Source organism: Eimeria necatrix, genomic scaffold (assembly GCF_000499385.1).
Source record: "Eimeria necatrix Houghton genomic scaffold, Enh_scaff37, whole genome shotgun sequence".
Lineage (NCBI taxonomy): Eukaryota > Apicomplexa > Conoidasida > Eucoccidiorida > Eimeriidae > Eimeria > Eimeria necatrix.
This window is the reverse complement of record NW_013654191.1, coordinates 111,742-124,141: the sequence shown is the minus strand read 5'-3', so window position 1 is coordinate 124,141 and position 12,400 is coordinate 111,742. Positions and strand designations below refer to the sequence as shown.

The 12,400-nt window shown below is 50.7% G+C and overlaps 3 protein-coding genes across 3 annotated transcripts; 2 read left to right on the top strand and 1 right to left on the bottom strand.

Annotated features, from left to right (window-relative positions):
• Positions 1–2,025: 2,025 nt before the first annotated feature.
• ENH_00048830 (hypothetical protein, conserved) lies at positions 2,026–7,099 on the top strand (the record flags this gene model as incomplete). The annotated part of the gene is made up of 11 exons (XM_013581143.1): positions 2,026–2,227; positions 2,512–2,562; positions 2,761–2,887; positions 3,027–3,297; positions 3,582–3,885; positions 4,191–4,417; positions 4,956–5,196; positions 5,483–6,043; positions 6,317–6,520; positions 6,836–6,931; positions 7,059–7,099. 11 exons carry the CDS (start codon positions 2,026–2,028, stop codon positions 7,097–7,099), a joined length of 2,325 nt encoding a protein of 774 aa, XP_013436597.1.
• A 291-nt stretch (positions 7,100–7,390) lies between these two features.
• On the bottom strand, positions 7,391–8,783 carry ENH_00048820 (hypothetical protein, conserved; the record flags this gene model as incomplete). Its single annotated transcript, XM_013581142.1, has 2 exons — positions 7,391–7,925; positions 8,305–8,783. 2 exons carry the CDS (start codon positions 8,781–8,783, stop codon positions 7,391–7,393), a joined length of 1,014 nt encoding a protein of 337 aa, XP_013436596.1.
• A 324-nt stretch (positions 8,784–9,107) lies between these two features.
• Positions 9,108–11,703, top strand: ENH_00048810 (hypothetical protein, conserved; the record flags this gene model as incomplete). Its single annotated transcript, XM_013581141.1, has 5 exons — positions 9,108–9,496; positions 9,900–9,997; positions 10,142–10,295; positions 10,609–10,773; positions 11,325–11,703. The coding sequence occupies 5 exons, from the start codon at positions 9,108–9,110 to the stop codon at positions 11,701–11,703; spliced, it is 1,185 nt and encodes a 394-aa protein (XP_013436595.1).
• Between the last annotated feature and the right edge of the window lie 697 nt (positions 11,704–12,400).

Here is a 12,400-nt window from a genome sequence, read left to right as displayed (position 1 = left end):
GCAAATTTGCGCAGATTTTTTCAGCGACCCTAAACGCTTTGATTCGACCGAGTGCACCTGCTTGGTCGTCCTCGTGCACTCATCATCCATTAGTTTTATGGTGACGTAGAATGGCACCGCTATTTTGAAGAGCAGCTTCTACGATCAATGGGGCTTGTTTATACGTGCTCAGTTGTACGTAGACGCCTTGTGCATTCTCCAATGCTGCACATTGTCTCTACGGGGCCCGTAATGCTGAGTGACAGGTGTCAGGCACCGCATCCAAACTACTGAAGAGCTTATGGTTCTGCACTGTGTTCTCTGATTCAGCACCATATTTTACTAGCCGCTGCCATCTGCAGCCCTCCGTGGCTGCGGCATATTACATGATGGAGCTAACGGCAACACAGCGGTGACAGTGCGGCACAAAGTACTAACTGCATTTGCGTGACGTAGTTTCCTAACTTTCAGATTATGTTATTGGACACATATTCTTCAAAGATTCTCAGGAACTACGACTGGCGCCAACCTAGTTTGTTGAGGCTGGGCACAAGGACTTGAAGTATGCAATTCACATCGCCATTGTTGGCTGTGACTGTCACGCTACTCTACGTCGTGTTTATTCCAGATACCGCAAAATGCGGTATTTCAGGATTGCACAAGTGGTTCCGGGCTAGGTTTCCTAGTGCTGTACGTGAAATTCACAAGAGGGACGTCGTCGAGACCGACCACCTCCTCTTTGATTTAAATCAGCTCCTTTACCAGGTGATTTTGCCACATGCTCTCCAAAAATTAGGTCCAGTCTTCCCTTCTATCATATGCAATGTGGAATACGTACAAGGAGGAGGAATTACTAGGACTGACGCTATTCCCGTGTGACATGGCTTTTGCAGGCTGCGCTTGCATCCCCCTCTACGTTTGCTACCAGTGCAGATGCTGAAGACAGCCGCATAATTCGTGCTCTGTGGCGCATCTTGCGGAGTACATTCAAGAGATTTAGGGTCAGAAAAAATGTTGTGCTTGCTATGGATGGCGTCCCCCCCTTAGCTAAGCTTGCCATATCCCAGCAACGACGGCAGCGTGCGGCCAGGGCTGGCATTCTCTCTGAATGCATTGAGCAGTGTCTTGGACCAAAGAAATCACAAAGGGGCTCTCCAACAACCGCTGATTTTCCTAAGGGACTGGGTGGGGAGTTAGATATTCCCGCAGATGACGTTCGTTTAACTGAAACAAAACTGGCCAGAACAAGTATAGGGGGAGCATCACTTAGCAAATCTGCATGTAGAATACGTAAGTGCTGCTGGTTGTAGGGGTGCTGCTAAGTTGCGTCGCGTGCTGAACTGGTTACGCCCATTTCGTAGGCCTCTTGTTTGGGGAGGTGCAGACATTGCATCCATATTCAATTTGCTTGAGGTTGGTGTGTGCGTGCTGTTCACGGTATGCAGCCGCATATCTGCTGTCACCTGGCACGTACTTCATGAAGCTAGTGGAGACGGAATGCAGGAAGCTGGCAAGGGAGCTTCTGCGGTCAGAGCAGATCGACGCACCCAAGTAGGAGCGCAGAAACACCACCTGCAAACATCTGAGCACCCGCAGACATGCATGACGTTCGCGTTTGCCAGTCTACGCTGCCCATACTAAGCGGGCTCACGTGCGCCAAATGCACGCAGGCACGCAAGCATATGTACACAGACATGACACACAGACACACGAGAAAAGCTCTCCATTTACTGGTAGCCATAGCTCTTTTAGCGCAGACTTGTTTCCGTCAAAAACACGCTTGTGCACATTGAGGGCGTTCAAGCTGTCCACCGTATTACTGAAATATGGGCAGTTTCCCAGGCTTCTGGTGCTGGAACGGCGAGAACTGCGCAGTGCCTTAACTCCATCTAGTTATGGTTGCAGTATGTTTGTGTAGGAAGAACTGCTTTCTGACAAACATCGCATTTTCTGCAGAATTGCCGGTCGTGAGCCTGCTGCAGGTTCTTCCTTTCGGGTCCGTCTTCTTTCGGGGAAGGCGAGCTAAAGCTTGCAAACTGGATTAACATGGCGTCTTCTGCAGACTCATGGACAGAAAACAAAGAAGGACCTGCAGAAGCAGAAACAACATACAGGGCGCTGCCATCGGACAGCATTGTCATAATTGGGGGAGATGCGGATCTTGTGGTGCAGTGCCTAGCCCTACCCTACACTTCCAATCTATTCGTCTACAATCCACAGAATATTACCCATTCCAAGAACGTTAGGGGTACAAATGCTTCCTGTTTTGGATTCTTTTCGATTATGCGCGTAATGGCACATGTGGAATGCATACACGGATTTGTGCGCGTGCTTTCCGTGGGCAAGTTCAGATATAGCTACGTGATTTCACGCTGCGTACTTGAACAGATGCGTACGTCTTTCTTGTGCTCACTTGTGCTGTAAGCGTGGTAGAGCAATCCATCCAGTCAGGCACAGATGCGAATCCCTACGTATTTCCGTGTGCATGAGTCCGACTCATCCCAAGCGGCTTGCGTGCCTTTTTGTGCCCAGTTATCTATTCTCTTCGTGCCCTGTTGGGAGAACTAGAGCGGCTATTTCCAGGTAGGGAAGACAGAAGGCAAGCTACTTTTTAGTTGATTTCGTCGCTCACATCTTTGCCGCTTTCAAAAGCGTTAAATATGACTGCTGCCGTTAGTGGTTGCTCTTCTCAAGAAAGCACAGACTTGCACTGCAAGGGTTCCGGCGCAAGAGTAGCCGGAGAGTCTCCTTTATTGTCTTCGTCCCTTGTGCTTGTTTCAGGAAATTCACATCTTGTCAGAAACGATTTCGCCCTCATGTGTATTCTGAACGGCAATGATTATCTTCCAAAGCTCCCAGGATTCTCCTTCGCCCGATTCTCTGCTGCCTACGAAGCAACACGTCGCAGGTCCGCACGCCTGTGACTGATTGACGTTTTCTCGCCTGATGCATGCACATATTGCAAATAACGCCGACGAGCCCTCGCATGAGACTGTGTGCAAGACTGCGGCTGAGGCAGTCATTTCCTTTTGTGTAGGTGAGCGCAGGCCAGAATGCCGTGACTCGTCGTGGGTTGATGCGGAGGGAAGATCTTTTAATTGGCCCTTTTTTTCCGCTTTTATAGAGGAGCTGGATCGGCTACAAAACGTAGAAATGGTGGCGAGGCAAAGAGACAATTGCGTTCGCCTTGCTGGGCCGAAGACGCCTAGCGGTTTATGCAAGGCATCTCCACTGCAAATTGTAAATCAGCTGGTGGCGCAAAAGCGCCTTGTGATTTCCAGTGCAGACGGTGCAACCAGCTCAGTCAAAAAGCTACAGGTGAGCGCGCTCATGGCCCACTGCTCATTACTTTCCGATATACTGTGCCTTGTGTGTAGGGTTAGTCCATGTTCCTATTTTTTCACAGAAACAAACTTGCGGTTAGTTAGGTGCCACTCATGCAGTTGTGAGAATTTAAAAGTACGTATGCGACCTTTGCGCAAGACATTCATGCAGTTGTGAGAATTTAGAAGTACGTATGCGAGCTTTGCGCAAAAAGCCAGCGTTCCTCTTGAGCAATGTACTAAAGTCTTGCTTTGCCTTTTCCGTGCGTGGCTCCTCAGTGGTGTTTCCAAGAGAACCGGAATGGATTTGTCTGCGACATTGATATTATGGGGGAGATGCCACACGTCATGCGGCCATCCAGAGTTACGGGACTGTCGGATTCCAAGGAAGCGGTTCAGCCTGAGAGCCCTGCCCATGCGGGGAATTTTCCTCAGTCCGAGGGGTCTCTTGAGTCAATTTGCACTAACAGGTGTGTGGCCAGCAGTGCGGCGGATAAAAAGACAGCCCAGCAGAGAGCGGCCTTCAAGTTGCTACAGATATATTTCCCGGAGTTGCTACCTCTCGTGGATGAGGGCCCTTGGCGTGAGACAGCTGCAGTGACTACGCCAGCCCGTACGGGTGATTTTTCGGAATCTGATCCCGTCTCTGCCGCGACATTCCAGAAAGCGGCCTCTACTCTTCGTGTTACGACTCCGTCGAATACTCTCAACAATCTCTGCTTGGTCCGCGCAGATGTACATCTCTTGAAGACCATTTGCACAGGAAGGCATACGCAATTAAGTGAATACTCCCAGTGCATGCATACTTCTATCTGAAGGCATATATACCTTCTTTTTGCCTACAGGTGGCCCTGCATAGCCCTCCCACATTTTGCTTCGTATATCCAGCTGAGGGCAGCAACAGTTGCCACCATAAGAACAGCGAGGGCGAAAAAGGTACTGCAGAGGGCAACATGGCATATGAGGGAGAGCTTAAGGACAACTTCCCCACCATACAAGATTCCCACACCTGCCAAGTGGATGTACTCGTCAAAGAGCAAGTTGTGTTCTCGAGCAAGTTTATCGGTGGAAGCAACATCTCTAAGGCGAGAATCAAGCATGCCATTAGTATGCAGGTAAGACCCATACAGGCATCTAGCCACTGCTGCAACTGGCCGTTTCCATAGTTTTTCAGACAAGCCAATAAGTTCAGCGATTGGTAGATAATGGGGAGCTCCACACGCATATGCGTACTCAGCCCAGCACGTGTAGTGTACCCGTCCTGCAGTCTCTCCATTAACAGCTGGAGCTTCCTGCTGTTTTTTTTCCAAGTAGCAGCTAATCCGAACAGCCAGAAGCCTGACTGTTTTCCACTCTAGTGCGCATTGCGTGGGGGGTACTGTACGAGCATTCCGTGTTATATAAAGCACGCTTGATCGTAGCTCGTATGTTTTGAGTGAATTTTGTGTCGATCCGCCGCTTTACCAAAAGAATTATTGTAGGTGTGTACACAGGTATTGCGAACTCTGGCTGGCACCCACGCTGGCGCTTCTCCAGAATGTACTGTATAACTACGTCCCTCTCTGCAAGTCCATTGTTTCATCCGCAGAAGAATGCCAATGCGCGCAGTACTGGGACAAACCACATGCGAAATTGTTGATGCATTCAATTCAGGCTCTGGAGACTTGGGCCCCCGAGTTGTATCACGCGTTGAGGGCGCAAAACTGGTGCAAGGACGGCTCTCAGACCCCCTCAGGAGGACCACCAGCAGGAACGAGGCAGCAACATGTTAAGCTTGAAACTAAAGGAGAAGAAGAGGGATCCGGGCTCACCGAGGCTAGTACAGGAGACCCCACGTTCTCCGTTGAGGCTCATGTGGCCAGCGAACGCGAAAAGGCACGAGCATATATTCACGGTGAGAACACGAACCAGATCGAAATAATTGACTTGAATAGCAGATAAAATTCGGAACTACCAAAGTCACAGTAGCTAGAATTTGAGTTACGGTAGCTCCGTCCCGTTTTGTGTGGCTGCTTTAGTCATGGAGCGGCTTCACAGTACAGAGCTTGTGCACCCCACCACTTGAGACCTTGTCCTCGTTTCTGGTTTCGTGTCTACGTCTACCAGTAAACATTTGTCGTGGTGTCGCTGTGCCTGTTGGCCAATGCATTTTTCTGTCTGCGTGCGTTTGTATCTCCCAGGTTTGCTATGGAATTTGCAGACATACGTCGACGGCATTTGCCCCGACAATTTGTGGTACTTCACGTATACCTCTGCGCCGTCTCTGTTGGCCATTCGCGATGTGGTACAGCAGCAGCTCAGAACAACTGATAGTGATCCCTTTTCGCGCCTTCCTCTAGGAAGCTTTGTTGCAGCGAAGGAAGCGAGCAACACACAATACATCGCCCGTTCCGAGACACCCCAGCCCGTCCCGCAGTGGCTCTACAGCGCGGCACTCCTGCCGAAGTCCGCGCTCAAAGCACTTTACGCACGAGAACAGCAGACAGAGAGCCTTTCAGAGGCCCCCTTCGCCAAACAACTTTTAAAGGCGAGGGCTTTCCTGGAGGCGCTACTGGACAAGAAAAAAGACGCTCCATCTCTCGAATCCTGCCAAATGCCACAGCAGGCTGATTTACAGTGGCTTCTACGTGAAACCCCCGCCGTCCTCCAGAGTCCAACAACTGCAGTGGGAGGAGAAAGCATATCCTCACAAGACAGCCATGAAGACACAACCGTTCCTCAAGATGCCCTGATAACAGCAGGTAGGAGACTACGGCTACCGTGTCACCAACAGCTCAGGACATCACCAAGCAACAGATATTGCTGTTGTCGCCCGTTTAGACGGGTTGCTGAATGCCGAAGTTCGGCAGGTGGCAATACGAGCACGCCGAGTATTTAGTGGCACAAGCAGCAATAGAAATATTACTGTGACTGCTGCTAGCAAGCCTTAACTTCAGCTCTGTCGATATGAGGTCCTTGTGGTAAATGCGTTACGCATTTGCGGAATCGGACTACGATGTTGCCGGAATGCGCAGACACCGTCCTCTTGGCTTTGCACATGCTCAACAAGAAGCACCAACAAATGGAGGGCCGCTATGCTGCAGAAAATGCCGACATTGCATCTTTTCTCGGCCCTCATGTTAGCAGCTGCTGGACTGTATTTGGGAGAGAACCCAGCAAAGAGGTCGCGTGCACCCCACAGGAAACCCTCCGGGTACCTCTTTGGCACACACGGGAACGTAAGGTTCAAATGTTTGCCCCGTCGGGCCGCGATCGGCCTTGGAGCAAAGAGCCTACAGATAAAGGCCTCTGCACTTTCTCCCTACGCATCACAACCAAACAGGATACTAAGACTAGACGACTGAACATGTCGAAAGAAAGATCTGCCACCTCTCTAGACGCAGGTCATATCCCCCTTCGTCCCGCGACAGGACAACACACCCTCTCTGCTGCCGAGCGGCCGCCCTGTAGGCCCCCGGCAGGAACAGGATGGCATCTAGGTTTGCAAACTGAGGGCCAAGTTGGTGCTCGAAGAGCCCTTAACTTGTGCACAGGGAGCTATCCTGTATCTTCTCTCCTAGCAGGAGGAGGAGCCCACAGAGGCTGGAGGCAAATGTCCTCCCTGAAGAGCACAAGTTATAACATATGCGGTGAGGGATCATCGCTAGGGGTCCTAGAGGCTTCTTGGAGAGCCCTACAAACAGCAAATTTCTTCCTAAACCGCCGGCTTCTAGGGAGAACACTGGCGCCTGGGAAGAACCGTGCCCTGCAGTGCAGGTGCTGCTACTGAGGGTGCTGACCAGGAGCTCAATTTATAAAAACATGCAAATGCTTATAATATTGCGTGCATCCTGCCAATAGAACAAGTGATCTTATGCGAGCCACCGAGCTAGCAGGAACTGTACGCGCTAATGCTAGGAAGTGCACTATACAACCACTGCCCCCCACACGCACACCTGTGCAGCCCCAGTGCGCAGAGATTAAAGTGCACTGAAGTCAATTATACGGCTGAAAATGCATGAGGCGGTCCTGGCGAAGTCCTCCCGGAGGGCGGAAAAAGAAAGGCCGGTAGCAGACGCGAGGGGGCTCAGCGTCGTCAGATACCGAAACTAGGAGCTCCTCACTCTTGTGACTCGCTCTTTACTCGCCTCCGACTTCAGCAGGTGGCCCGTTTGCTCCTTATCTTTCTTCGCCTCCTCGAAGGAACCTGTGTCTTCCTTTCTGAGACGCAGCACGTCTTCGTCCGTCAGGTTTGAGGGCCCCCCTTGACTCTCCGGTGGAAATGCCTTCGACGTTTCCTCCAGCAGCTTCAGCCGCTTTAAAGGAGCAGCTGTGGGCCCCTGTGATGGCTCTAAAACTAGCCCCTCAGTGCCAATGACGAATGCGCTGCACTGCACACCCACTGAATCAATGTCGGCTGCCTGCTCGTACGTAGAGGTGGTATAAGTGGTATCTTGTGCGAAGCTTTTGGATTCAACTTTCGGCGCCTGCTGCGTTAGACTCTTGCGTGGCGAGAGGAATACGTCTGTGGCGTTTGAGATTACTCTCTGGGGCTCTGACGGAAAGACTACCATGCCCGGTAAGTCTTCGGCGTAGAGGTGTCGAGCTAAAATAGCGGCACATGGGTCCAGCCGCTGGCGCCGTCTGCATGATTTAAAAAACAAACAACATTGAGTGGTCCACCCAGAAAGCATACGTCAGACAAAGACTAATAATGCATGCACCGTTCGAAGTGCTCGGCATAAGGGAGCATACAATGTGGAGCGCTTGCAGTGTTATGGCTAGGCGTGCTAGTTTCCAGGGCGCATGCACTTATTCACATACTGTTTTTACATTAACTGGGCTACAAGACCAGTGCGAAGGATAGTAGAAAGGTCAGAAAAGACATGCGAAGCGGCACTACTACACGAAAATGAACACCGAGAGGGGGAAGCGGACAGGCGGATGCCGTACACAGTACTGAGAAACGCTAGCGCGGAACGTTGGAGCCTGAGGACCAGACAGTAATGGCAATATCCCCCACCTCTTTTTCCGTATGTAGAAGGCTTGCGGCTCCCTCAGCCCACCTTCCCTAGTGGGTGAAATTGTGTCACTGAGGGTCACGTGACTATCTGCTAGTCCCTTCTCCTCGTTTTCTTCAAGAGGAAGCTGATCCTGCAGGCTGAATTCCCGTTTTTGCTGTTGAGAAGCTGCTGCGGAGGCACCGAAAGGATCTTCCGGGAGGCGCATATACTCCAGCTGCCGGCTTGCTGAGATTCGCTTCCCTGTTTTCGCTGTCATCGGTCGAAAGGCCAAGTGACTCGTCGGGTACTTCCAACGTGGTTTATCTAGTGTGCCACCCGCAACACGTAGAAAGCAAGCGAGCTCAAGGTCACGCCACAGCCGAATGAAGAGCTCGTGAGACTGAAGACATCTCCAACAAGCACACTCTTCATTTGCTAACTTTTTGAACATGCAAAAGCAAAAAAAAGCAAAGCGCTCATGGGTTAAACGGAAATACATCCATTTTGCAAGTCGTTAATTAAATGTGATGCTGCGCTGAGCATGCATACTCTCCAGTAACCAGTGACTACGGGCTGCCTGAAGCCCTCAAAGAGCTATTGGGTCTTCATTGTTCAGCTAGTTTTATTTCTTGAGCTATTATTGCAATATTGTTGTCATCATTCACATTCTACGCCTAATTTATTATTACTCACGAGATCGACAGCCAGCTGCGGCTGAAGGGAACGGCAGATGTAACTGCTGTCCATGAACGCCTCTTGCTGCTCCTGCCACTACGAATGAGGTCCCAGCAGGAGGTCCTTCCCCTTTGTTCCTGTCGCAGCGATGGAGCATACGGAAGACAGTCAGCGAGGGGCGCCTCTCTTGGGAGGTCCTCTGCGGGAGGTTGAGGCTCCTCACATCACATCTGCAGTTGTCCAGACCTCGTCTGCCTTGTCCAGCAGGCACTCATCTGCTCCCACAGAGCCAGAGGCGAGCGATACTGGAGAGGGAGGTCCGCAGGCAGCCCTTCAACGCTCTGCTTCTGCAAGCTCCGGTGGAACAGCTGCAACGGGGTACCCGCTTGAGTCTCCCTTGTTGGCTGATGCTGGAGGGCACATCCGCAGCTGCTTCATTTGTCTTGAAGGACCGCGAAAAGGCAGGAGAGGAGCTCCTCCCAAATTACTGCACCCTTGCTGTTCGCAGTGCTACGCTGTCGTGCATGAAAAATGTTGGTGAGGCTCTCCCCGTCCGTGCAGTGACAGTCAAGCAACCGTGTCAGCTTGACAGGCGAGATTTACGCCGCTGAATGCTTCCTGTTTGTGAAGACACTTAGGTAGCTGGTAATGTAGCTAACTAAGTAGTCAAGTGGCCGTGCGACTAGATATCTAGGAACGGTACAGTCGAGTTCGTTGTTAAGAGAGCTAACGGGCTAACTGACTGAACTTGGAACTAGCTAGCCACCTAAGTAGCTACCTGGCTACTAACATGAGTAGCGTACCATCTGACTGAGGCCATATAACTAGTCAATTAACGAATTAGTGAATTAACTAACAAGTTGGACAGCTAGCTGGGTTGTTGGCGCATTTGGAGTTCAGTCTCTTCCTTGATGTGAAGTTATGTGCTTGTTGTAATTAGGACTGCTTATAGGAGGAGGCAACGTCTGGCTGCGTTCAGAGCTCGTCTTTTGGGGCACAGAGCTCCTGACACTTCTCGCTGTTCCATCTGCAGGACAGGTTGGCCTGTACTCAGTGTAATTGATGTTAGGACAGATGCTTGCCGTCTTTTTATAATAATGCAATAATATAATATATTGTAGCAGTAGGTTTCGTTGTATTGAGCAAACGTTTTGCACACAGTGTATGCTTGTTTTTCCGCAGGCAGGGGTGCACTCCCACCGGATGTTTGCCCTCAGGGACCTCCACAACCCGTTGGCGAAGGGGCCACCGACTTGCAGGAGCAGCTCCTCGCTTCATTAGCAAGGCTTCTGATGGACGATGACGGCCCGCCATCTCACCCATTCTGCTCAGGCTTGTATGACCCCCACACTTCAAAAGCGCGTGAACAGCTATTTTCTCTTTTACATAGAACCAGTTCATTGCTCAGGAGGGATGACCGCATAACAAATGTGGAGTACAAATTTGGGAAACGAGCCACTTTCAAGCAACTGTATTCCCGTTGGTTCTCCATTTTCGAGCGCAACCAAGGCCTGCGTTCCGTATGAGCTTTTGGTTTGTATGCAGAGCTGTTAAGAGCTCTGCATACAACCAAAAACTCGTCTTGAATGCAGAAGAGGACTTTGTGGCGTGTATGCTTGTTTTTCGGCGGTGTGTTGTATGTTTCGCAGCTGCGCTTGCTTCAATGCTGTTGTATTCGTTTCCTTCTTTTTGGTGGGCTTCCTCTTGGTAGCCTTTGCGGAACTGAAGGGGGTGACTGTCTTTCTGCTCTCCCTTTTCCTTTACTACCACTTCATCCTCTTCCAGCTCATCTTCCTCGCTATCAGACAAAGACGGTGCGACACAAGACACAACTTTAGGTAGCTATCTTCACTGTTTCGGCCGTGGCTTCGCCTTGCCTTATTGCGCCCGTGCACGTGCCACTTGTCGCATCACGTCCTTCTTTTTTGTTATGTTTCCGCTAGTTCTGCTTCTCGATGAGACTACTGTAGTGTGTGACTGTTGCAAGCCTCCACGGAGGACGAGTGAGAATAGCGCCTTTTTCCTTGCTTCTTTGCAATGCTGAACGCACATGTAATACAACGGGCGTTGCGGGGTTAGGCCTGTCGAGAGTTGTTTTGTGAGCATTCGGTTTCTGTTTTATTAGCTGACGACAGGGTAGTACTAAGCTAGCAAGCAGGTCTCTTGAGAAGGTTTTTGTTGTCTCAAACGGGCTGCAGCGGGCTGCAGCGCCTAACCGGGAAGATTTGAGAGTGTTTGTTGCATGTATCAACAGCACTTCTTCCCTCCATCGCACACAGTTGTCTCGATGCTGTACAACGTTTCATCATGCGTAGTGGCATTTTCTTGTTTAAAACGTGCTACTAGCACATTTTGGTGTATACAGAGAGGCCCTATCTGCCTTACCACCATCACCGCAAGCCTTCTCCAACGACTCGCCGCCGCCACCTGCTGATCCGGCCAATCCTCCTGGAGGCAGTTCGGCATCCTCTGGTGAAGAGAATCATTCTACGAGTAGCAGCTCCAGTGGGACTCCAGGAGTCCCCCTGGGTGACGCCGTGGGAGGCTTATCGGCAACCGAGGTGACAGAGAGGGGACTCTCAAATGAAGCAGGGTCGGGATATTCCCACTGGCTGTCGTTTCTTTGGAGAAGGGGTGCACGTGATAGAGACGCGTTGAATGCTAATATTGCTGCGCCGTTTCTTTCTGGTGCCGCACTGGTCGTGGAGATGAGAATGATGCGGACCGAGACCTTACCTGCTTAGGTAGAGGGGCGTGCAAGTGCCGCCTGTATCTCTACACATTTCCCCTTCCATATGCATCTTCATACTCAGGTTTTGCACACTTCGCAGTGTGCCTGTGCGCGTCAGTGTGCCATGTAAATGCATGTGCTAGCGTGCCTCGTGATATTGCCGTCGCTGTTACTTGTTCGTACTTGCTCGTATTTTAGAGGGAGGGCCATGTTCTGTCTGTAGACGGGTGACCAGGGTGCAGCTCGCTTGAGTCTTCGTTGTTTTTCATTGTTTCTCTATTCTTCATTCCACGTAAACGCTGTCTCCCTTCAATTCTTTTTCGTCTCGCAATCGTCGTAGCTATGACGGGCGGAGGCAGCAGTACCCTTCGTTTTATGCTGTTTAGAGGTTATTCAAGACTCCCGAGTGAAGTTTTAGAAGACTTCGCACTTTAGCTGCACGGCTGCTCTTGCATTCCCGGAGTGTGGTCCGCAGAGCTGTCTATTTCTTAAGACCATTTCGTCGTATCTATCGACAGAGGAAGAAAATTATATACGCGTACGCCAACTTCCCCCGAGATCCAGTGGCTAATACAGCAGGAGAAACGCATAGCCCGTCTTTCGGAGGGAAGTGAATAAGTTTCTTATTCATCAAGAAGACGTAACTTTGGTGGTGCCTTTCCAGTTGCATGTTCGTCTTTAGGCAAGGACGAACTTGATGTGGAGAATGG